Here is a 25,924-nt window from a genome sequence, read left to right as displayed (position 1 = left end):
TCTGTTCTCTTCCTGTAAACAGTTTCAAATGTGTGATGACTCATCCTGCACTCAGGGGGTGTTTACAAAAGTTCATCGTTTGTGGGTCGTAGTAGCTAACAGAGCAATATGGAGGCAGATAGGAAGAGATGTGTGATTGTATCAGTGGGCAAAAACTTACTGTTTTAATTTCCAAAACGATGTGGCTGCTGAGCTGATTCATTCATCTCCCCCTCGTTCTTCGTTTCTCCCTCCAGCTCCATATCGTGCTAAATTCTAAATCCCGCCCACTGTCAATCAAATGCAAAGGATTTGATTTAAATCCCTCTTGTAACTGTGCACCGTTCAAATATTCCATTTCACTGGGAAACACGTCACAGCACAGAAGTTAAAGACGCTCTAACTTCCTTTTCACTGAGACTTTAACAACTTACTGCTGCGGTCACAAAAGATTTTGAAACTCCAGTGAAAGTGTCTATGAAGTGGAATCGTGTTCATTTCCTGAATGTGATGTATTTTCTGCTCAAACAGGATGTTGAGTTGTAACCTGTGGGGATCAATGAATAGTGTAAACCTATCGGATACCAATTAAGTAGAGGAAGACAGTCGGATTTGATTGATTTTGATTTGTTCAAAAATACATGATGAGTTTTTTTTTTGTTGTTTTTTTTTTTTGTTACACCTGTGCAGCATGAGGTAACCATTAAAACTACTCCGTTTTGAAGTTAAAGCCCTTCGATATGCGGGCACAGGTCAGAAAAGAAAGCGAGCGCTGTCCGTCAAAGAGCAAACACTGAGGGAACACATGTTTGTCCTCCTCAAGGACAAAGGTGGACCTGAAAGCATCGGGGCTTATGGGAAATGTAGTCATAATGAGGAGAGAAACTGTACCACTTGTGTGAATTAGAAGCTGCCAGTCATCTCCACCACGGCTGTTTCTTTGTTGTCAAAATGAATCTTAACATTTGATGTCTGAAGGTTTGTCTTGATGCTTGGAAACGTGCATGTTGCACCTTTTTTAAAACCACTTTTATTCAAAAGTACATCACACTACTTAACATTCCTAAAGAGCACAAATTTGTTATTCTATCTATATAAATAAATTTCTTTTTGTAAACATCTTTGTCTCCGTTCTGAAACCACCATCAGTCAGTTTTCTCCTCTGTGAACAATCAGAAATCAGCGTTGACGTTAACGGTCCTTTATAATAAAATAAAAAAATCAGAGTAGCTGAGATTTTTTGTGTCTTTCATGAAGGATTTTATGCATCAAGATGAGGGAGATGGTCACAATGTTTGGAGAATCCAACATCAAATATATGTATGAAGTTGCTTTAAAGATAAGTAATTTATTCATGACTTCTTTAAAGAGAAAGTCACAATGAAACACGTCACCAAGTAAGGAGTTAATCCTAAACTCTCTGCCTCTCTCTCTCTCTCTCTCTCTCTCTGTGCATTTTCCCAGTCTCTCTTTATCTCAGTTTCCCTGAAGGCATCACTGATAACTCTCAGTGTGGCATCATTTATTTCATTTTGTCTCTGCCCTTCACACTTTGAGCTATTAAAGTTCTTCTTTTTTTCCTCCTCCATACACAGTGTTTTTCTTTCTTCTTTCTACCTTTATTAGTTTTTTTCCTTTCATTACTAAGTTTGTCAAGGTCTTTGTCAAGGTCAAATTCTTCCTTTCATCACTTTTTCAATTGACTTCTCTTGTCACATAAAAGTAAAAATAACCTCCCGACCTCCACCCTTCCCTCAGCGTCTTTTCTCAGCAGTGGAACTTGAAGATGATCAGGACGATCCTCTTGTATTCCTTCCTGAAGTTGTGGTTCAGGACGCCGTAGACAACGGCGTTGAGGCAGCTGTTGAAGTACGCCATGAAATAACTGGCCGTGAAAAGCCACTCCGGTATGGCCCGGCTCAGCCTGGAGTCCAGCGCCACCGCCAGGCCGATCAGGTTGAGCGGCGCCCAGCAGACGGCGAAGAGCACAAACACCACGAACATGGTGAGGAAGTTGCGGAGGTCGTGCGGTTTGATCTTCGGCCGCGAGTCCGGCTTGACCCTCCGCCTCACCTGGATGACGAGGATCCAGATGCGCAGGTAGCAGTAGGTGACGATGCCGATCGGCAGGATAAAGTGCACCACGACCACCGTGATGGTGTACAGCGAGCTGACCGACTGGGCGAAGGTGCAGGAGTAAACCCTCGGGTCGTACTGCAGCGACTCCACAAACCAGTTGGGCACGATGGCGAGGATGGTGAGCGCCCAGACGAGCACGACGTAGCACATGGTGTTGCTGTTGGAGAAGAGTTTGTCGTACTTGAGGCTGTGGCAGATGTAGCAGTAGCGGTTGATGGCGATGCCCGTGATGTTGAAGATGGAGCCGATGACGCTGAGGCCCATGAGGAAGCCGCTGATCTGACAGTGGATGTAGCCGGCGATCCAGCCGTCGTGGAAGATGGCGGTCAGGACTAGCGGGTAGGGATAGATGGCCACCACCAGGTCAGCGAGGGCCAGGCTCACCACAAAGGCGTTTCCTGCAGAGCGAGAGGAGGCGTAAAGTTATAAGAAAGATAGAATATGTGCAAGCATTTCAGACACATTACTATTCCAAGAGGAACATGAAGGGGCTCTTTAAGCTCAACAACGGAGAGATAAAACTTTCCATGTGTACACGCAGGAGAATGTAGAGAACTTTTGGTGTTAAAGTACAAACTGCATCTACATTAGTGAGGAGCATAAGCTGTAAATATGATTTTCTTCCATCCTTTCTTGTGTAAATTAGGTAATCCATCAAATTAAGTGCTTCATTGTCTTGATGTTGGTGCAAGCTCTGATATCAGAGAATTTTTCATCAAACAATTGTGATAATAATTAATGAATTCGCTTGTCATTTATCAAGCAAAAAACACACAAAACACTCTCTGGTTTCAGCTTCTCAAATGAAACAATTTGCTGCTTTTCTCTTGTCATTATAAACTGAATATCTTTGGGTGTTGTTAACGTTTGAAGACGTCACTTCGGGCTCTGCGAATCTCTGATGGACAAAGACTAAACCACTCATTTATTCATAGTAGCCTAAAAACAATCAATAGATTAATCAGTAAGGCAAATACAGTATAATAGCTGTAGTTGTGTGAAGTTTACACACTTTTTTTCTTATAGCTTCTGATTCAAACATACAAAACCTCTTACGTATCAGATTATATTGTTAATAGCAAAGGAGACAAAACACAGTGAGGTATTAGTGTGGCATATGGCGGCTCGCATCATTTGTAGTAAGCGAACGTAAAAACAACACCAAATAAAAACAGCAGAACAAAGGAGAACATAAACACACCGGGAGCTCGGAACAACTCTGATCAGGGACAAGACGTTAGACTGAAGGAAACCAGCAAACTTCACTGTAATAACATCTGGATCATTAAACTCTCCAAACCTCATTTCTTCCACTTTAACGCGTCCACCATCATCACAAGATAATGAATACAACTATCCAAAGCTATTCATGCACACATTCAGAGGAACGCACCATCATCAGTATCGACTACAGCCGCTTCGGATCTCTCACAAACACACACTTCGTCCAAATGATGGAGTATTATTGTTCCCTGGGAAAGGAGTCAACACTCGTTTGTATGCCAGCCACGTTAGATTTTAGTTTATTCCAAGTTTTTAAGCTCTTTGCTCAATCATACACTGGAGGCTTTGACAATAAAAGAAGTTCTCACTCTGCTGATGAGCTGTAAAGGTCTCCCATATGGGAAAATTAAGTTTAAAGGCCATATTTAAGAGTTTAACATTTACCTGTCACCCTGAGCAAACCCAGCTGCATTTCAATTATATTTTCTCACCATTTTAGCCATTATACCAAACTCCCTTTATGAAACTGTTGTGTGTCTCTCCTGCATTAGTATGGCAGGCGGTTCTCTATCTCAAATATGCAGTATTTAGTACTAATACTGGCAGCAAAATGTTATTAAAGTGGTAAAAGTAGTGGTTTGGTCCCTCTGACGGATATATTATTATATATGACATCATTAGATTATTAATAGTGAAGCATCAGTGTTAGAGCAGCATGTTACTGTTGTAGCTGCTGGAGGTGGAGCTAGTTTCAACTACTTTATATACAGTTAGCTAGTTTAGTCCAGTGGTTCCCAACCTAGGGGTCGGGCCCCTCCAAAGGGTCACCAGATGAATCTGAGGGGTCGTGAGATGATTAATGGGGGTTCTCAGTTTTTGGACTTTTTCTCTAATCTTTGATTTTAGGTGAAGTATTGGATCATTTGACTGTGTTTCCCAGTTGAGTTGGTGGAAGTATAGCAACAAAAAGAGGGACTTTGGCACTAAAAAGACTGTAATGTTGAAAGATATCTACTTGATTTGAGTCATTTGGACGCTGAAGCTTCATATTAGCTTCAGATAAACTTTTAAATACATTTTTGCACAGAAGGAGGACTGTGGATTTTGTCCCTCATCACTTCCATTGTAAGTGCATTATGAAGGGATCTTCTAATGCTCAGTATGAACAGGAGGAATGATTACAGCAAGAAAAACATGTTTCAATGTTCATTTGGACTCCTGACAAAGGTTTTAAGGTAAAATTTGTAAACCCATCCTTTAACTTTAATACATCTAGATCAAAATCTCACACTCTGGGTTCTGCAGATGCTCAGCTGACTATAACTGAGCGTGTGTGAAAGCTTTTGCGTGGTAAAAACCCACAGTTTCTGCTGTACGGGATACGTTTGGGAGGACGGTTTTATCAGTGCGCCTCCATTTTCACCCCTGGGAGGAATGTGGTTGTAAACTCCGGCATTGTTAATGACAATTTGCTGTACCTGCACCATTCAGTATTTATCACCCCTCGATTCCATCTTCATTATGAAAGAGCCTCATCATTAATATTCTGCACAACAACTCTTTGTCTCCTGCATGCCGCAGAAGGCTAGTTAGGGAAGAGCTGTGGCTCAGAGCAGAGAGACAGGGGACTTGTTAACCACCAGTCAATATGTGTTAGTCTGTGGTTCTGTCTTTATTACTGCATTTGCCCTTTACAACAATTCCCAACAATATCCCCCCCCTCCCCTCTCCCTCTCATGCAAGCATGTTAATAGGCGAGGAAGAGAAATGCTGCTGAGGTTAGAGGTTCTATTCCCTGTTTAGTTCAGTGATTGAGGAAGACATTAAGAAGTGTCAGAGTTGGTCTCATTAGAGACGTTTATGCTGTGAACGTAGAGATTCATGGTACATGAAGGTGCTCCTGATAGAAGTGTCAGCTGTGCTCATGGCCTCAGTTTGCATCTGTAATGTGCAGATGTATCTTCATATGCCAGTATGTATTCTGTCTGTTAGCATGAGTGGGAAAAGTCTCACCTGATGCTAAAGTAACTATACCACAATGTAAATATACACAACAGCATGGAAAATCTAATTAAAAGCATAAAATTTAAGTAAAAGCACAGCAGTAACATATATAGATAGATAGCAGGATGACATATTTAAGATGGTTCAATGCCCACGTATTCAAAATAAATTTATTATTGAATATCATTTATTAACATGCTGCTCCCATAATAAAGTTGATGATAATGTGAACAGAATATTAATTTAGCTCTTTCTGTTACTATACTTCCACCGCAGCTAAAAAAGGAAACACAAAGATGGAATTTGATGCTAAAAAGACTGTAAATGTGTCAGATATCCACTTGATATGACTAACTCAGACTGGTGAAGCCTCATATAAGCTTCACATCAATTTTAAATGACTGTGTGGACACACTGTGGATTTTGGCCCCCATCACTTACATTGAAAGCTTTTTGAAGGGGATTTTTAACATCCAGTATGAACAGGAGGAATGATTACAGCGAGGGAAACCTCTTTCACTGTTAATATGGACACCTGACTGCTGATTTAAGACACACTTGAAAAATAGTGAACCAGTCCTTTAACAGTTCTCACTAACACAGTAAGTGAACAAGAGCCACATAAGCTCCCTCATGATAAATTAAATACAACCGGTTATGCTAATTAGCTCTTCATTAAGACAAATGATCAATTAATTAGGGAACATTCATGTCGACACGATGTGATCTTTGCCTCTTGAACGCACTGAGAAGTTACGGTAGTTTCAAAGACATCGGTTTTTCCACATTGAGATGCAAATTTATGCAGTGAGTCACTCCAAAATCTAATCAGATCATCTGTTCAGTAGAAGGAGCTTACTGTGTTTGTAACAGCGTGTCCCACACAGACGGACAGATTCCAGCGTGATCGAGCATCGTGTAACCGCAGAGAGTCTGTTTTGAAGTGAGAGTCTTGGCTTCGTTCCTTCTCTCTGCTGGTGTGTTTTGTTTGTTTCCCTCTGCAGTGTGAGAGTGTTCAACGCCAGTGTTTCTGATCCTGGAGGCACCTCTGACTGCTGCTGCTGCTGCTGCTGCTGTTTGTACCTTATTCAAGTACAACAGCAAACACTGCTGTCACACACAGACAGGTAGATATCGAGTTGCAGCTAACAGCTAAATAGAAACAGACACTTTTTTTTACATACACAACTGTCAACTGACATTTCTGGATCATACCGGAATAATTTATAGACACAGGAGTTGGTGGTTATAAAACTGGAGTCGGGAGTTTTAATAAGGTTATATTAGCCAATACTGAAGCCATTAGTTTATATTTCCTCAGCACAGGGCTGTAGCTACTAGGGGTGTGTCTGAATACAAATATGTTATTCGGCAAAGCACAAATTGTGGATTTTATACAAATATTTGTTTCATACAAATATTTTTAAAATTATTTGTTTTTGAGGAGAAAAAAACAAAACATGTCAAATACCAGTGAGCAGGTCAGCTATACTCGCTATCTCAGTGTCTCTCCTCTGCAGGTCTCAACGAGGGGAGTCACATCCACCTGCTACATGACGCATATTTCTTAATTTGGACATCACTTTAATTTTCTAAAATTATAAGCGTAATAAAAACAAAAAGAGAATTTAAGTCTCTTTCCACTTTTATTTGAATACAAATACAAATACAAATAATTTTGCTGCCTCAACAAATACAGATACAAATACAAATACTGGGCTCTCTGCACAGTTCCTAGTAGCTACCACTGAGGACAGTAAGATCATGTCCTTATTCCTTTTTTATGTGATTTTTTTTCACCAACTTTGGGCAAGTTTACATTCTGTAATTAAAAACATATGCATTATGTTATTTTACAGGCTGTTTCTAGTATGTTCAGACCCAGTGTACTTCATTTTAGGCCAACAAAAATACTTTATTAAAAACTCTAGGGCTGAGTATAAATATCAGTGCCCATACAAAACCTGACTTTGGGGAAGTTTCCTGATTTAAAACACACTATATAACACTAACACTATTCAATCCAAGAAGCACAGTCGTACTTAAAGTGGAAACAGACAACTTTTCAACTTCCTGCCCCTAAGCGTTTCCAAGTGGTATTATTGTTTGTGCCGCTTTCACAAAGACAACCAGATCGCTTTCTGTTTTTTTACTCAGTGTCACTCAGTGAAGAAATCATCAACACTACTTTGGAAATAAGCAAGAAGAAAGAGGCATGTTTACTGAAAAGGTAAATTTAAATTTTCACTATTTTATATTGTGTTGCATAGTAATAACATAGTTTGAGTAACATTATTGCTTTGCACAAACAAGTAACTACAGCAGGGGTTGGTGTCGGGGAGGAGTAACATTTGAAGAAAATATTAGGAAAAAAAACATGAGTTTAGTTTAGTCTATAATGGAGACATGATAGCAGATAGAAATTCTTTAGTATGTGTTGAGAAAAGCGAACTGGGTTGGTCATAGGGATGTGCAGAGATCCCAGTATTTGTATTTGTATCTGTATTTGTTGAGGCAGCAAAATTATTTGTATCTGTATTTGTATTCGAATAAAAGTGGAAATAGTCCTGTTTTTGTTTTTATGACACTTTTAATTTTAGAAAATTAAAGTGTTACAATAAGTGTTCATGAATAAACTACCTTTTGAAGGAGGTCCCCACGTTGGGCCTTGAACTGGAGTCTCCCAGATCATAGACGACTGCGCTGATTGCTGAGCTAAAACTTTACTCATCGTCTCATTGCAGACAGACCTCTACCTATTTATACACCCACAACACAGAGACAGCACAGCATGTAACATGTAGGGAGGAACTTCAAAGGCAATTATTGCTTTGCACTTTTTATTTATTGCCTATTTTTTACAACCTGACTTTGTGGAAAGGAGAAGGGGAACAACAGGTTATGGAGAGTCTCTTGGGAGCACTTTGCTTGTGTCAGTAGCACAACTTTATCTCTGGGGAACACCCCCAACAAATAATTTTTAAAATATTTGTATGAAACAAGTATTTGTATAAAACCCACTATTTGTGCTTTGCTGAATAATGTATTTATATTCCAGCACACCCCTAGTTGGTAGCATGTTTATGTTTTTACAAAATGAAAGAAACTGCACAATGGAGATGTTCTAACATAGTTTCTGTCCATTGACTGGTAGTTTAGCTAACGGGAAAAAAGCCCTCTAGGAATCAAAAGACAAGTTTATTCAGGTAGTATACGTAGTGTACACAGACATAAGTAGTGTGTCATCGGATTTGCCTGTGCAATATTCCACCTTTATCATATAGCATAGTTTGGCCATTACACTGGGCAACAGCTACTCTTCCTGGGATCCACATTAACACAAAATACATACAATATAAAATCCAGATAAAATGAAAAGAAAATAACAATGGACAATTTTTAAAATCAAAGAAAAAAATACAGCTCTATCTGTTTCCTCTTTTGGTTGTGCAGCGTTTGTGAATCAAGCCTTCATTTTCCTGGGAGATCATACAGAGTGGCAGGCAGAATTGCATAGTGAAAGTGGAGCTTATAGGGAATCAATCTAAATGCTGATGGTGTCATTATTCTATAGCCATTACCCGTGCAATCAACATATACTTCATAATGATAAGTTAAAGCAAAAAAAAAGTTGTCTATTTCCACTTTAAATCTCAGAAAAACAGTTGTTGAAACATCAGAGCTGATGACAACCAGCATGTTTCTTTGCATCAGCAGAACATCTGTGCTGCTGCTGCTGCTGCTGCTGCTGCTGCGAGCAAGAGGCAAGTGAAGCTTCTCAGCCTTTGATCAATGGCTGGCTTCAGTAATTGGTGAAGTGATTGTTAACAGGCATTGACAGAACTGATGAGAAAGCTGAGAATAAACTAGGAAGGCTAATGAGTTCTTGTTTTTAAGTCATGTTTAAAGAGATATTCAACCTGAAATCTATATTTTGATTATCTAACTCTCTCCGCTCAGCTTGGGCTTGAGTCAGTTGCAATAAATTATTTTTTATGGACAGATTTCATGGCAGAAAAAGGTATATAACATCCAACAACCTCTCCTGCAGCATGGTCCATTTCAAAATATGGCAAAAATACACAACTACTGTCAGACTACCAAGCTTGTTTATGCAAAAGCTTAGTCACATTTGCACCAGTCCCTACAAATATTCACTCTGTCTTTCATTCACTTCAATGAACGGATCAGGAGAGCATTTCCTTGGTTGAACAAAGTTCCCCTTTGTTCAACCTTAACCTACAGATTTGGGCAGTTGCCAAATAGTAAAAGTTGCAGCTTGTGTTATAAAATGGAGGAGATATTATTCTAGATATGTGTCTTTATCCTGTTTTGCACAAAATGACACAACAAGACAACAAACTGTAGTGTTACATACCATGTTTACAGCCTGTGAGCGCTCTGCTCAGTATTCATTTACTCCCTACATTGCACCTGAGACATCACATCTGTTTTCCCTACTTAAAGGTACAGTCAGATTGGCTTTCTGATCTGTCATATCAAAGTTACTGTAATGACCAGTTTCCAGCTTATAGTTGGAATTTCAAGTTGTAATTGCAACTGGGAAACACGTATTTTTGTGAAAGCTCCAATATGTCCGACTTCATAATACAAAACAAAAATTGATGCTTCAAATCAACTTAAGCTCTTCATTCAAAATATTAAAACACAGATTTAATAAATGCAATGCTGTCAATACAAACTATATATATATATTAAACCTCACAAGATCAGTTCTGCAACCCTTCGACTGTCCAATGACGAGAAAACTGACTTACAGTCATTAGCTTCTGTGACTGTTCTTACTAACCAAATACAAGTACGTTATTCGGCAAAGCACAAATAGTGGGGGTTTTTACGAATATTTGTTTCATACAAATATTTTTAAAATGATTTGTTTTTGGGAAGAAAAAAACAATCAGTCAAATACCAGCCAGCAGGTCAGTTATAGTCGCTATCTCAGTGTCTCTCCTCTGCTCCGCTGTTACGTCTATCAGCAGGTCTCAACGAGGGGAGTCACATCCACCTGCTACATGACGCATATTTCTTAATTTGGACATCACTTTAATTTTCATCTTTAATTTTCTAAAATTATAAGCGTAATAAAAACAAAAACAGGATTTTTAAGCCTCTTTCCACTTTTATTCGAATACAAATACAAATTATTTTGCTGCCTCAACAAGTACAGATACAAATACAAATACTGGACCCTCTGCACATCCCTAGTTCTTACACTAACAGCCAGGCAGCATCTCTTCTTCTCTGCTGTCTATTACTTTGCAATGCAGTTATAAGACAAGAACATAAAGAAACAATATATCCTATATGAGAGGTCAGTCTCTCTCTCAAACTGTCTGGACGCTGAGGAGCCTTGCAATTTCATGGGTCAAAGTTCAATCAGATTGAACTCCTCGTGAAGCCACACAGGTAGGTCAATTCACAACCCTGAGGACCATTACTTTCTTAATGTAGTAATGTAGTCTGTAATGTAATGTAGTCTAACAATTGGCTCCTGTAGTCAAACAATTACGTTCTGTGTAAGCAAAACACCGGATTCAAGTTTAATACACCAAGTTATGCATTTATCCAGATTTTGGTGAGAATATGAGTCTTTGGAGCGTATTATTTTTTTCACGATTAAAACGTGTCTCTAATGGAATCTATTGTACCTGCTGTGAATCATCAGCCACCTTTCAACCGTACAGGAGGATATAGATGTATGTGAGGTGGTGTAAGATTTTAATGGGTATGAGGTTGCAGTGCATTGAACCGCACATTCTACATTTCACTCCCACAACTGAACCAAGTGCAGCAGATACATTTGTAAAGAAAATGTATTTTTCAGAGTCAGGATCTTCGGGTTGTGAGGTTAAAGTTGAGGCGGGTTGTCGTGTCTGAAATGCGTCTGCGCCTCCAGCAGCAGCCGCCATGTCCTCTCCGACTCTAAAAAAACAGTCTGAATTACAGAGAGTGATAAACTAGCCGAGCAGTTAAAGGAAATTAGACAAAATAAATCATGGCGCTGTGGCAGCTCGCTGGAGCGTTTGATTTCTCGGGCAGGTGCGCTGCAGCAGGATGGGGTCGGGCAGGTTGTTGGGATCAGGTCAGGCTCATCAGACATGATGTCGGGAGGGGAAAAGGGAAGATGTGACTTCATGTCATACGCTGCAGCAGAGCGCATGCCTCACAGTACAGCAGTTGTTTGCTGGGTTGTAAAGCTTCCTGCCACCTGTTGCTGTTGTTGTAACCACTCTCCTCTGCTGGAGCGAGGGAGGCGAGATGTGATACTTATGGCAATGACAAAGCATGAATATAAATGCTTAAATTTGGTGAAAGGGTTGAAAGGGTTAGTCCCCCAAACTCACAAAAATACTGTTATTTTTCAACTGCTACTGGTGTCTTTCCATGCAGATTTGGTTTTATGTGACACGATGTGGAGATATCCACCACTGAAAGTTGTGCCTCCACCCAAATACAGTGGAAGTGAATTTACTTTGTGGTGCTCACAGCTTTAAAAAGAAGGGTGTTCATTCAGTAGAGAGTACCGTAGTTCCAATGAAAACTGTACACATTGTGGTCTTTGAATTATCCAGAGTAATAGACAGACAGATTCTGATGCTCATGAAATTACATTTATCTCTATTGTATTTGTATGAGGCAGAAATCTCAGAGATGAACAGCTCAAATTGATCTGCATGGCTAGATACCACTAGACATAAGTGGAAAAATATGTTATTGTTTTGTATGATTTGGGTGAACTGAACCTTTAAGGATTGTTTTTCTAATAACTTACCAAGAATCTGTCCACTGTGCACAGCTTCAGTGTCAAATTTGTCATCTGTGTTGGTGTGTCTCAAAGGGAACAACAGAACGGGTTGGTCCAGGTCAGCGATGATTACATTTGTCAGATATTAGCACCACATAAAAATATTTAATATGATTAAAGAAGACAAATTAGTTGCCTGATGTTGCTTCTATTATCAGTCAATTACATTTGTGACACCTGAACCGTTCAGATACAGTAATAGACTGTTAGAGGCTGCATTAGCTTGAGTGTTGCTACAGGTATCTGCAAGAAGATGGAATACGATCCAGGAAGTCCAGTTTGAGTTACAGATCAATACGTCTGAAGGTTTATCAGACGCTAAAACACTGCACAGCTGTTTATAACACTATTAGAGATGATTTTACAGCTCTGGAAAGTTATGGAAACAATTGTTTTATCATCGAACTTGATCATTGCAAGGAAAATGGTAGAATTATCACTCAGCAGTGCTGTTCATGCTACAAAGTCAAGGTGTCATTCCTACAGTCTGTCTGAATGCGGTATTCATCATCAAGTCCTCCATATTAAACAAACCAAACAACATCATTTGTCTTCCAAAACCTTGGAAAATACAATAATAAATGTTTTATGATGCGACAACAATGTGGTTAAGGTCTTGTTAGGTTTAGGCACAAAAACCATTGGGTTAGATTTAGGGAATCATTGTGGTTTAGGTTAAAATGATCACTTTGTTATACAATTTCCTGTATTAACTTCCTTTGTTGCTATATAATAACATCGCTTGAGTTCATGCTTTGCTCTCATCATCATTACTACACCTGCTAGAGGGCGCTGTCACTCAAACATGAACATGAAATGACTGATTTTGTCATTTTTCTTGGGCGGTCAGTCTATAGTCATATAGCCCGGTTGATTTCTACTTGTTGGTGGACTGGGCACAAATTTCAAAGAGAAAGACTGTTGGAAAATTAAAAAAACAGCCCTTTAGCCTTTCATTTTGATGGATCACTTCATCTCTCTTTATTCATCCCATGGCATAACCCTCCAACAGTACCAAATCAACCATTATTCATCATTACATACCATCATAACCAGCCGACTTATAATTCTTAATCCAAATCCACGATGCAAAACACCAGGTACAGGTCACAATATTTACCAAACAGGTAAATCAATCCAGCAAAGCGTTAATGCAAAAGAGGAAAAATTCACCGGTTGGAAGCTGCAGCTGCCTGGCCTCACCTGATTTGTGTGTTTAATACATTTTTGAGAAAAAAATATGACGGTATTTCACTCCAAATGCATTTTTATAGGCTGCAAATGGACATTAAACTAAAGTTGAATTAAGCTTTTTTTTACAGAAAGTTTTCTGCACATGAGAGAAACAGCAGATCAGCCTCATCTGATTCATTTAGGCCTGAACCCGTCCTGTTTTAACCCTTTAAACATGCATTTACATCAACATGGCCATTATTCATTTATGTTATAGTTCTTACCAGTCAGCCAACTATCATAAACACAACAGAATCATTAAAACTCTCTTTTCCTTTATGTGAAAAGAACATGATGACTCAAAGAAAGTTTACTCACAAAGAAGGAAGGGGGTCATCCAAAAAAAAAGTTAGAGAATTTAATATGTTCAATATGTGCACGAATACAGGAACTTAACAGCAAGAGTCGCCAGCTCTTACAGACGGAGGTAAGATGGATATTCAGCCTGGAACAGAGACTCCCCATGAGCTCACTGAGGAATTTTGTTTAGTCTAAACCCGTCTTGTAATATCTGTGTATATAGTTATACTGTACAAATTGTGTTTATTCATTTGATTAATCTACTTATCTTATCTAGAATAGAATTTAAAATCCTTCTCCTAACTTACAAAGCCCTTAATGGTCAGGCACCATCATATGTTGAAGAGCTCATAGTACCGTATTATCCCACTAGAACACTGCGCTCCCAGTATGCAGCTTACTGGTGGTTCCTACAGTCTTTAAAAGTAGAATGGGAGGCAGAGCCTTCAGCTATCAGGCTGCTCTCTTGTGGAACCATCTTCCAGATTCAGTCCGGGGTGCAGACACCCTCTCTTTTAGTTAGGGCTGGCCAGGCTCGCTTTGGATCAGCCCTTAGTGATGCTGCTATAGGCCTAGACTGCTTGGGGACTTCCCATGATGCACTGAGCTCCTTTCTCCTCCTGTAACATCAATGCATGTCACTAACTTTGCTTCTTCCCCAGAGTTTTTTGTGCTTTCTCATCTCGCAGGAAACCCTAGGTTGCGGGCTGAGCCTTTGCGGTCCTTCGCAGTCCTGTTGGCATCCTTCCCTGGCTATTGCTACTGCTATTGTTATTGTTATGATTGTTGTTATTCAGATGGAGAGATGAGACCAAACCTCTTTTAAAGTCTTTATATCAGTTGCCCCTCAGTCTCTGTATTGTTTTTTAAAATGATTCTTACTTGTTTTTAAAGCTCTTCATGGTCTTGCACCAGCCTGCATGTCTCAGTACGGCCCCTCAGGTCGTTTAGTTGTTCCACAGTGCGGGAGAAAACATCTTTTGGTGAAGTAACTTTTTAGCTTTTATGCTGCTGAAACAGTCTGAAGATCTGAGAGCAGCTGGACATGTTGATATCTTTAAATGTAAACTTAAAATCTTCCTATTTAGTCTGGATTAACAATGATTTATAGACATTTATTTTATCCGCTTATTTTATGGTATTCATGTTGTAAAATTTTATTTATTAGCATTTTTTTTCCTGTCTTATCAAGTTTATTTGCCTTCTTTTGTGATCTATTTTATCTAGTTTTTATTTCACTCTATTTTATTATTATTATTAAATCTGTTTTCATAATTTTATGTCATTAGTATTGTTTTACTGTCTACCTTTGTTCTGTCTTATTATGGGCTTGTCATCTGTGAAGCACTATCCTGTATGAAAGGTTCTGTGTGAATGGTGTTTACATATATTATGCAACATGTTGTCCTTGTGTTTAATAATGTCACTAAGCTTGAATGCAACATGCTGAATACTCTTTATCAACAATTCAAGCATCCCATTATTTTGTATTCATTGTCTTCGAATATGATGTATTTGCCACCTCATTTCCTGCCTTTTCTCTACATCTACAAACACGTTTGCATAAACCTCTTGATGCTACTGGAAGAGCAGCACGTTACAATCAGAGAAGCTGCTGATCCAAACCTTTTCTGTGTTCTTCATGCCATTTAGTGCCTCTATTCGTGCAGACATTGAGCATATTAAATTATTATTTGCATTTAGGGACTCCTTTTGAGGAAGCCTTTTTCCACTGTTTTCTCTCAGATTGCTAAATGAAAGTTTATAAATCTTAATTTACTGACTAAATCATCAAATGTGGAAGGTAACAGGTCCTATTATATACTGTACTGTGAAAATAATGCATGTGTTGAGTATCAGACAGGCAGGGGAGGCTCTAGGAAGTGAACAGTGCGCCTCTGAATGAGTCTCTTTAAATCCCATCTTGTTTTAATAAGAACCTCGTATTATTATTTATGGGCTAATCCTGTTTCTATAGAGACAAAAAATTTCCCCTTTTAACTGCATCATGGCTTCATGCACAGTAATCATGAATGAGGCCAAACAGATTGTAAACTGAACAAAAGCTAATCAAAGAAATCATGTTGTTGTTGTTGTTGACTGTCCATCCCTGCTTTAAAAGCTGTTGAAAATCATTTTCCAGAGCCACACATCATTTTTAACAGGTGTATTATCTGAAAACCCAGGAAGGAGGTACATAATTATTTCTTCCTCCTGCCGGCTGTGACCTTGCTCAAGCAGTGCAGTCACCCAAAACTGGAGCTGTAAAGGTTTTATGGTGTGTAGGCAATGAATTTCTCTCCTCATAGTCTAGCAACTGGAGCAACAAAATCCAAAGTTAACAAGCAGGATCCATTCAGTGAGATGAAAAATGGAAGTTAAATCTGTCATCTTCCCCTGAAGACCTATTATGTGTGACATCAATTTCTAAAAAGCTGCTGCTTCTATGTCACTACCTTGGTCTCCTCATCATGCTAAAGGTTCATCCGACTTACTTCATGTTTGCAAGTTATCCGATGAAGGATGTCCTTATAGGGACAGCGAAAGATTATAAAAACCTTAGAGAAGCAGAGGCAGTTAATCTCAGTTGCTTTAGGACTCTGCATCCCTTCGATGAATCAGACACAAGAAGAATTTTCATCCCGGAGCTGCACGCAGATTGAGTTTAGTAGCTGACGAGAAAACCTTTTGGACACAGGAATGAGGCGCCTGTTTCTACCATAAAGCAACTAAGAACTGTACTGGAAACAATTTTTGAGATTTTTGAACTGCTCCTGTTACCCGTCTTATTCTTCAAGACCCTAAGAAGTTGTGAGTGGAAGGTATCAGCTCGTTGTTTACCTGTTCAGGCTGTAACGTTACTGTTTTGGCGTTGTCATAGTGTCATTTTCAGCCACAGCAGGCAGCTGTTTTTCCTGTTTTTTTTTTTCCTAAAAACCCACTGTACACACTACCTGCTCAGCACCAAACAGCAAACAGACACATAGTTAGCGACTCACTGGAGAACACAGTGGAGCATTAAGCAGCTAAAGACCCAGATATATCCCTCAGGAGTTGACAGAGAGCATAAATAGAGCAAAGAGAGTAAATGTTGGACTGTTTCCACCAAGTGGGTGAAAAATCAGGTTTAAGGATTTCACTATTTTGATCTTATCAGCATAACAGCTGTGAATAACTGACAGTGTGCTGCTGTTATGAACATTATTTAGGTTACTACTCAAATTTGTAGTGTTTCTGCCTTTCAGAAAACAAAAAAAAACTGATTACAGACCTAAAATAAGTCTGTGATTTGTTTTAAATATCAAGTTATGTTGTGTATAACTTTAGATACTTAAAAATGCTGAAAGCTATGTAGCATGATGAATGTCAGATTTGGGAAACTTCTACTAAACCTCAACTCTAATTAAAGCTTTTGTATGAATGTTTGCCCATGTATGTTCCTAATCTAGTCATCACTAATAGTTATAAACTGTGTGAAAGTCGTTGCCACCTTCTGCAGAGAGTTCACAGATTTACATAACAAGTTTGATTAGTTGAGAGCTTTGGGGCTCATTGAGAGCCATCAGCGTTCCTCAGAATAAACTGTGGTGTGTCTTGAGATGTTGAGATGATAATGAAGGTCAAAGAAGAAGTGTGAGCTTATTTTACCAGCAAATCCCTTCTGTGGGTGGTATTTCAGAGCAGACCCCCCCCCCCCTCCTCCCCCCTCCCTTTCCTGCTGGTTTCCAGCTGTCAGACCGGTTGTTTCAGGATTCAGTGCAGCACCCAGAGAACAGCCATCTGCTCAGCTTTACGTCGCATGATGCAGAGTGGCATCATCCATCATCCCAAAGCTTAAAACAGACCATATTCCATCTGTGTGGAGCTGCTGACATTTCACATGAATGTAAAGGAAATCCTTTTAAAGGGGACATATCATGCTTTTTGTAGCATGATGTTTTTTTTTAATGTATTTTTATACTGTTATGATGCCAGGTGTTAAACATAGTCCAAAACTCGATGTGATATATGTAAAAATGCGAAATGAAAGTCAAAGGTCAGGGCTTCAGCCTGCTCTGAATGCTTCGTTTGCAATGTTGCCTCTACTTCCTCCTCATGATGACGTCAGATTGTTCACACATGCCCACAAACGTCCGTCCGCTCTGTAGTCTTTGTTGCTAAGATGGACAAGATGGCAGCGCACGCACATCACGAGGCTCTGTGTCTCACCGGTTTTTGCGATATGGTGTTTATTCACCTAACTGTCTCCTGTGTTTTCACTCAGTTCACTTGTGCAAATCTCAGATACAACAGACAGACACTACTGGGTATTAATCATCGCTGCACAAACTTCATTCTGGATTATTCTTTCGTCTTCAACCAGCTACCTCCAGAGCTGGGAAGGACACTGAAACCAAACGATCCATTCATCCCAACAGCCGGTGTTGGTGTCGAGACCATAAACAAAGTTAGCACAGAGGCCTGTGGGCTAAGCTAAGGCTAAACCCACACCAGCCAGTGCTACCTAGCATCAATGTGCGGTCTCTGGCGAACAAGCTGGAGGAGCTAAAGATCTGGACCCTCACATGTTTCTTCACAGAAACATGGATCAGCAACAATGTTCCAAACAGCGTGGTGGACATGGAGGGGCGCCCTGTCTTCAGGGCTGCCAGAATAGCAGCAGCCTCAAGTAGAAGCAGCGGTGGTGGCGTATGCATTTATGTAAACAAAACATGGTGCTCAGACTCTGTCATTGCTGATAACCCCTGCTCTGCTGATCTGGATTACCTGATTATTAAGTGCAGACTCCTCGACGTGCATTTTCATTGCACTGTTGCTGCTTTTATGTGTTTATGTCCCTCTGAAGCTAATTCAAAAGTGACCACGGAAGAACTTTGTGCTGCTATTTGCAAGCTTGCAGATCATGCACCCAGATGGACTGCACTTTGAGATCTGTTCCTCCAAAGTTTCATCAGAATGTCTCCTGCACCACAAGCGAACATAAAACTTTGGATCATGTTTACACCAGTGTGGCTGATGCCTACAAACTCACACCCCTCCACCCCCACCATCTGGGACAGTCTGACCATCTCACATTGATTCTGCTCCCACAAGTACACCAGGCAGTTGTCCCCACAAATTTCAAGACCACCGCCATCGTGCCAATGCCAAAGCACCCCACTGCTACTGACCCTGAATGACTTCCGTCCTGTCGCACTCACCCCCATCATTGCCAAGTGGTTCGAGAGACTGGTTTGTTCACACTTGAAATCTTGTCTGCCTGCTACACTGGACTCACACCAGTTTGCCTACTGCTGCAACAGGTCAACAGGAGACACCATCTCCACGGCACTCCACTCAACCCTGAACCACCTGGACAGTCACTCGTACGTCAGAATGCTTTTCATTGACCATTGAAGGGTAAAACTAGTGCGGATATACAAGTACACACCCAAGTCTTGTATATATACACGCATGCGATAAATAAAATCCATAAATATGTGTAAGATTAAACAAATACATTTAGAAAATTAACTACCTCCCAAAAAACCAAGGAAAGGCTCCCAAATTTGATAATATATAGCAAGTTTATCTTTTACAACATAATTTATTCTTTCAATGTGTGTCAGTAAGTCCATTCATCCAATTAATCAGCTGTGGGAACAACTTCTTTATTCCAGTTCAAAAGACGTTGTTGTTGTGATTTAATCAATGCTGATATTGATTCCGAGGTCCACAGAATTATTAGGAGAAAGTCTATATCAATATCTCTTTTAAACAAATCTAGATAAAGATATTGAACATATTAGTCTAATAATTAAGTAATTTCGAGCAACTGCCAAACTATGCACGAGATCTGCCTGTTCTATTTTATACTCAAGAAACATTTTATGTAGTTTTGTTTTGGAATAATACAATCAGTGAATCAGGCAATGTGTAGAGTTATTTAAATCTAAGTTGATCTTTTTTATGCTTGATTGCCAAATTTCTTCTGATATTTCGACTCCTAACCCTTTTTTTCCATTCGTTTTTTAATGCAGACATAGAAGGGGACACAAAATATTGTAAACATGTATTGAATTATGTCAGTGTCTTGCTGGAATTTGCCTACGGATTCAGAAATCTTTCTAAAATAGTAGCTGAGGCTTTCTCATAATTATAATTATTAGAGTGTATATAATTCCTTAGTTGTAAAAATCTAAAAAAGTGGCTGTATGGAAGCCAAAATTTTTGTTGTAGCTCATCAAATGAGACAAACGTTCCGCCTGAATATAAATCTCCAATTGTTTATATTCCTGCGTTTTCCCACTGACAAAATGCTTTATCCATTTGAGATGATAAAAAAGGTTAAAAACAAATACGTTATCCGGCAAAGCACAAATAGTGGGTTTTTTAAAAAATTTTTTAATTTTTTTTACGAATATTAGTTTCATACAAATATTTTAAAAATTATTTGTTTTCGGGAAGAGAAAAAAAAACATGTTAAATACCAGTGTGCAGGTCGGTTACATCACTATCTCATAAGTATTAGTTTCATTGAATGCTCAGCACCAAACAGCAAACAGACACAGTTAGCTGTAGACTAGCTGGTGAACATAGTGGAGCATTTAGCAGCTAAAGAGCCAGATATTTCCCTCAGGAGTTGGTAGAGAGCAAAAACAAGAGCTAAAAGAGAGTGAATATTGAACTTACATTAGCCAGGTGGACAGAAACTCGACTCCTAATGAATGATAATGTTGCTCCTTAACCGTTTGCTAACAAGTTTTTGCTGCCCCAAAGTGGCCAAAACATCACTTAATGCAGGTTTGAAGACTTTTCTAAAGCAGAAGTTGTAAACCTGGGGGACACACTAAAGGGATCAGCAGATAAGCAGACAATAACAAGGAAGGTAGAAAATATCTGTAACACAAAAATACGTTTTGTCCTACGCTTTACACTTTTGTAAAAATTATTGTTTTGGTTTCAGTGATCAGAAGCCAAAAAGAGCACAAACCCCTCAAATGTCTCTCTAAAATACAAATTCGTTGGGTTTCTTCAACATGAAGACACTGTTCTAATTTTACTTCTATGTATGTGTCTTGTTGCCCATTTTAATTAAACATGATTGTTTCAATAGTTGGCTCTCAGGTTTCAAGACTCAACAGCCACAATCACTGATCTAACTCAGCTCCACCTCAGTGCCCGACTTTGAGTTTCTCACTCTAAATACTCACAGAATAGCTAAAAGTCATGTCATGTTAGTCACAAGTCATGTTACAGGATGCCTCTCCCATGTTTTTCTACAGTCTAAGCACCGAGGGCTGCTTTATTTAATCCGGTTAAATCAGACTAGTTTGTTTTCCCTCTTGGTGTGAACTGCACTAAGACCCTTTGAGGAATTGGTCTCCATACGGTCCCAAATGAATTCTGTAGCCGTTCGTTTGTGGCTGGGAATGTGATCCGACTTCGATCCAAGCAAAATCATCAGTCGCTAGCAGCTAGCCGGAGAGTCAACTGAAATCTGTCTTGGATTGTGTAATGACGTCTGCTGCATTCTTGAAATTTTGGCAGATAGACCTTCTAACTCTCCCCCTAGTGTAGCAGCTGGGTGGAAAGCTTCCTTTTAGTGCCTTGTACAACAAGAGACTGGACACCTCTACTCCATAGTTAATCCCCTCTTCCTTTCTGCTTTGGATTCCACCATCCAGACGGGACTGTCCTCTGGCTCTGAAAAGGTTAAGAACCGCTTATCTATCAGTCTTGAGTCTTGAGATCAATGAAAACATTCACATTCAATCATACTTCATTAAATTGATTTCCAGCTGGACACAGTTTTTTGGGTTTCAAGGAGTAAATGAGTTGAATTCGGTGAGTTTGAGCAATCAGACAGGAAACGGCGACACATTTGTTTTCAGATGTAAACAGTTACAGATATTTCCATACTGTTATTCCACCGGAATATATGAACAGAGTTGTATTTGCAGGTGTTTTTCGCAGATCAAGCAGGGCAGGTAGATGTATTGAATCTGTCCAGGTTATGATTGAAAGTGATCTGTCGGTTTTGATGACACTGACGTGATGGACTGTGACGGGATTTCACTAATAAGCAGGTAATGTGTCTCTGACAGGGCAGATGGAGAGAGAGGAGATGGATGGAAGAGATGACAGAGAAACGGGGGAAAGAGGAGAATAATTCACCAGCGGGAAAAAGAGAGGAGTAGGCGAAGAGGAGGTGGAATTGGAAAAATTAAAGAAACAAGAGACCTGACAGGGTAGGAGAAGAGGAGAGACAAGAGTACTGTGATTAAAGGGGGAGAAGAGAGAGGACACTCGATAGCGGGAAGGTGAGGAGAAGACTGTAAAGGAATGAATCAAATGGAAAGGACGAGAAAGGCAGGATAGGAGAGAGAAGAGATCAATTGAGTTGAGAAGATGGGATAAGTGAAGAAGAGGGAGGGAGGGAAAAAAGGGAGCTAAGAGAGGACGGGGGGATGAGGGGGTTGGGGAGCTCAGATGAATGAGAAGGTGAGCAACTCATCCCGTTTTCCACTTCCAATTGTTACATTTTCACTCATTGGAAAAGCGGGAAAACAAATGACTCATCTTTTTTGACTGAAGCCTTGTTGAGCTACAGGGAATGACACTATATGGATGTTTACGTATTGATTCTTGGCGATGCTGATTTGTCACCATGACAAGTCTCAGGAGCTCAGGAGTATGGCGGCTGCAGGTTTAGACACTCAGGTGACGGAAAATTATCTTGGATAGAGAGAAACTTTGTAATCGTGTCGCTCTGCAGACAAGAAGTCCACATCCTGTCGCAGCAGTTATAGTCGTCTGAACAAGGTAAAGTTATCAGAAAGTCTAACCGTCATGGTTAAAACTGGGCTAGAAGAAAGGTTTTTTTTATAGATGTCTAGGTTACATACAGTATAACCAGTGTTTCAGCAGCATTTCAGTCATTTTCAATGCAAATCATTTGTCAGAAATGTGACAAAACTGTGAGACTTTATTCCTTTTACAACATCCATGTTTGTCTATCGTCTGTCACATTTAATCTCCCGCCAAAATCATACTGGAGCGCTGTTCTGCTCAGCAGCAGCTGACACTCAGCTCTCAGATGTCACAACTTCTCATCAGCATGTGAACGCACCGTGGCCAGTTCATATGTACAGCTGTACAACCATTTAACAATGACAACATGCTAAAAAGCATTCACCCACAAGTTGTTGAATTGTGAAACATATTCTAACTAAAGCTGTAAATAAAAAAACTGAAATGTTTAAGTACAGCATTTTTTACCGTGCTGATGTAAATGTACAAGCTGACAGATTCACCTGCTTTGCACAAAATTTACCAGCATTTGATGACCGGCGTTAATTTCCCTGCAGTGGATCTTCCCAACAAAACCTCCGGTCGATCTCTGACTACATAAATAAAGACACTCGCTTAAGTGCTTCAGTGAACGGCAGCTCAGAGGGGAGATTTTAAACCTTCCTCCTCCACTCACCCACAGTCTCCCAGCTGAGCTGGGATTTGACCCGGCAACCTTTTGAACTTTCACAAACAAGCTGCTCTAACATCTTCTGACTGGAACAGAGGATGCGGTGAACTGACTCTCTTGCCAGGAATATTAATACTAGAGCGTCACAGGAAGTTAGGCTTCATCGCCGCAGGATGCGAGGATCATAAACGGTAAACCAACTCATCAATATTCATATATTGTCGTATGAGCGTAAAGTAAGGCACGTGTCTTCACTAAGTGCTTTCAATGTGATATTTACTACTTCAGATGGCTCCACGGGAGCATGCTGCTGAGTGAGAGATAACAATTAGGAGCGTGGATTGATTTTTCCCTCCTTCTGTATGTTTGAGGAGTCTTAAGAGCTCAGGTTATTTATGCACAGCGGTGCTCTTGAAGGCTCGTAGTCCATCAGTCTGGGGCTAATATCAGATTTGCACATCAGTTACAGTGAGTCACCGACTGTGGCATCACTACTTTTAGTTTCTAAAAGTCCTTGACCGAAAGCCAAAATGGCAAAGTTCCCAGCCTGCCACTGCAGAACTCCTCCACAAGTCTGGATTATCCCTGTTTTTCTGTCAGCGCTGTGTTTTTATAAAACCATAAGAAAACGCTGTGTGTCTGATTGTCTGCAGCAGCCAAACGTTCTGTCAAAGCGTCCTTGAGGAACACATGAGAAAAAACTCCTTGAATCGCTCAGCATAGCAGCGACAGAAAAATGAAAAGATGGAAAAACTTGAGTCCTAAACATTGAAAATAACTTCTCAGGGTTGTCTGTTAATGCTCTCGTTAAGTTATTGAGCAGGAAGTGCAAAAAGCTGCAGTTTACACCAACAGAAAGATTTATAACCCAGAAGCAAGCACTCACGTCCATAGAACTCACCACTATCAATGGACACTAACAGGATATTGTATTTGCCTCCTATAATATGATCGGATTGGTGCATTTGGAGCACTAGTCCACTAGTAATACTATCACTTCTACTACTACTATATCTGTTTTGTGAGTTCAAAATGACAATATCCTAATATTAACGTGATATTCTTCAAAGGAATCAAAAATAATCATAAATATATCATATGATTACAACAATTTCTTTAAGGTTAAACCTGGAATATTACAGGAAAATCTCAAGAGACTGTAAAGAGCTACAGTATATCATTCAGACATCATAGTGATGCTATTAGAGTACAAGAAAAAACAGTTAAGTACCAAAATGTGGCAATAAACTCACTACTGATGATCACAAACATTCAGTTACTAAAGAAACATCATGGAAACGATGAAAATGATTCCATCAAGCACAGGAAGCTCATTTCAACACCTTTTTTATCGCATAATGTTGAGTATGTAACGAGTGCAACACCTCTACCTGCTTTCCTGAGTTTCCTGTTCCTGAACACGGACACGATGACCAGCATGTTCCCGATAACATCCACCACGATGGTCGTGATCAGGACGCCGGCCAGCAGGGTCACCGCCCAGGGGAAGGACTGGTGGTGCTGACCCGGGGCCCCTTCCTCCCCTGCCGGCGTGGAGTTGCGGGGCACCAAGGTTCCCTCCACCATGGTGGGTTCATGGTCCTCCAGGGACATCAGTTGCGGAAGGTGCCTCGGGTCGACGAGTCGCATCGGGTGGTGGTCGCGGAAGGTCGGTTCATTCAGCATAACGCACGGCTGTCAGACTAGGCGCACCGGGGAGCCGTGCGCATCTCTGAGCGCAATGGCACCGGAGCGACGCGTCCCTTACGAGCCCAAGTCTCCACACAGGGCATAGTAGGACATTTCTGCGAGAGTAGTAGAGTCTTAACTTTGATTAGTCCTGTTGTCTACCCGTGTAGGTTGACCCGTATAAGAGAATACATAAAATAGACTATATTTACAAATCTGCGCATTGACGCTCAATGTAGCCTATCTTCATTTAAGAACAAGAAACGCACAGAAAAAAAAGGTTTCCAGTAGGCATCTATCTCATTTACTTCCCATTGAACTGGAGAAAATAAAACAAAACTACGAATCGGAAGCTTCTCAAGTCACCAGTTTCATTTGTTCGAGCTGCGTCCGTTCGCGCAGCAGCTGGAGAGATGTTTCCACTCTGAGGGTTCATTCACAAATCCGCTCCGTTATTCATGATTCCAGCTTCATTGAGCTTCAGCCGCCGGTCTGTCGCTCTGAGTTTCTCATGTGACGAAAGCAACTTCAACTCTGAGCGTCTGAAAGCTCATCGAGGAGGTTTGCGCGCCTTATAGCATCCGGCGATGATGCGTGTGCGCTCTCTCTCTCTCTCTCTCTCTCTCTCTCTCTCCCTTTCTCTCTCTCCGTCTCTCTCCTTTACTCTTCCGCCTTTACTGCTGTGGTTTTGTGTGTGTGCGTGTATCTCTGTCACTTTCCTCTTTTCTTTCTTTTATGTCATTTGCTTATTTTGCTCTTTAGTCTCACTTTCTCTCTGTGTCTTAACATTTATTATCCTTTATGTCTCTATTGTGACTCCACATCTGTTTATCTCGTCGTGCTTCCACCTGTGCGGTTTCAGTGATGCTCCCTCTCTCTCTCTCTCTCTCTCTCTCTCTCTCTCTCTCTCTCTCTCTCTCTCTCTCTCTCTCTCTCGCCTCTTATCGTCTCTTCCAGATGATGTTGCCGCGCGCGCCCTCGCTGCCTCGGATGCGCGCCTCACGGTGCATCCTGAACGCATCATCGGACGGTCCTTCACATTCCTCCAACATGTGTGGAGGAGCTGA

General features: G+C 40.3%; 1 protein-coding gene across 1 annotated transcript; it reads right to left on the bottom strand.

Moving 5' to 3' along the window:
• On the bottom strand, positions 1-25,446 carry mtnr1al (melatonin receptor type 1A like). Its single transcript, XM_044362815.1, has 2 exons — positions 24,560-25,446; positions 1-2,516 (listed from the first exon to the last, which is right to left on the bottom strand). Exons 1-2 carry the CDS (start codon positions 24,852-24,854, stop codon positions 1,747-1,749), a joined length of 1,065 nt encoding a protein of 354 aa, XP_044218750.1. The 5' UTR covers positions 24,855-25,446; the 3' UTR covers positions 1-1,746.
• Between the last annotated feature and the right edge of the window lie 478 nt (positions 25,447-25,924).

Source organism: Thunnus albacares, chromosome 10, assembly GCF_914725855.1.
Source record: "Thunnus albacares chromosome 10, fThuAlb1.1, whole genome shotgun sequence".
Taxonomy (NCBI): Eukaryota; Metazoa; Chordata; class Actinopteri; order Scombriformes; family Scombridae; genus Thunnus; species Thunnus albacares.
Note: the sequence above shows the minus strand (reverse complement) of the source record. Positions and strands in the feature narration are given on the sequence as shown.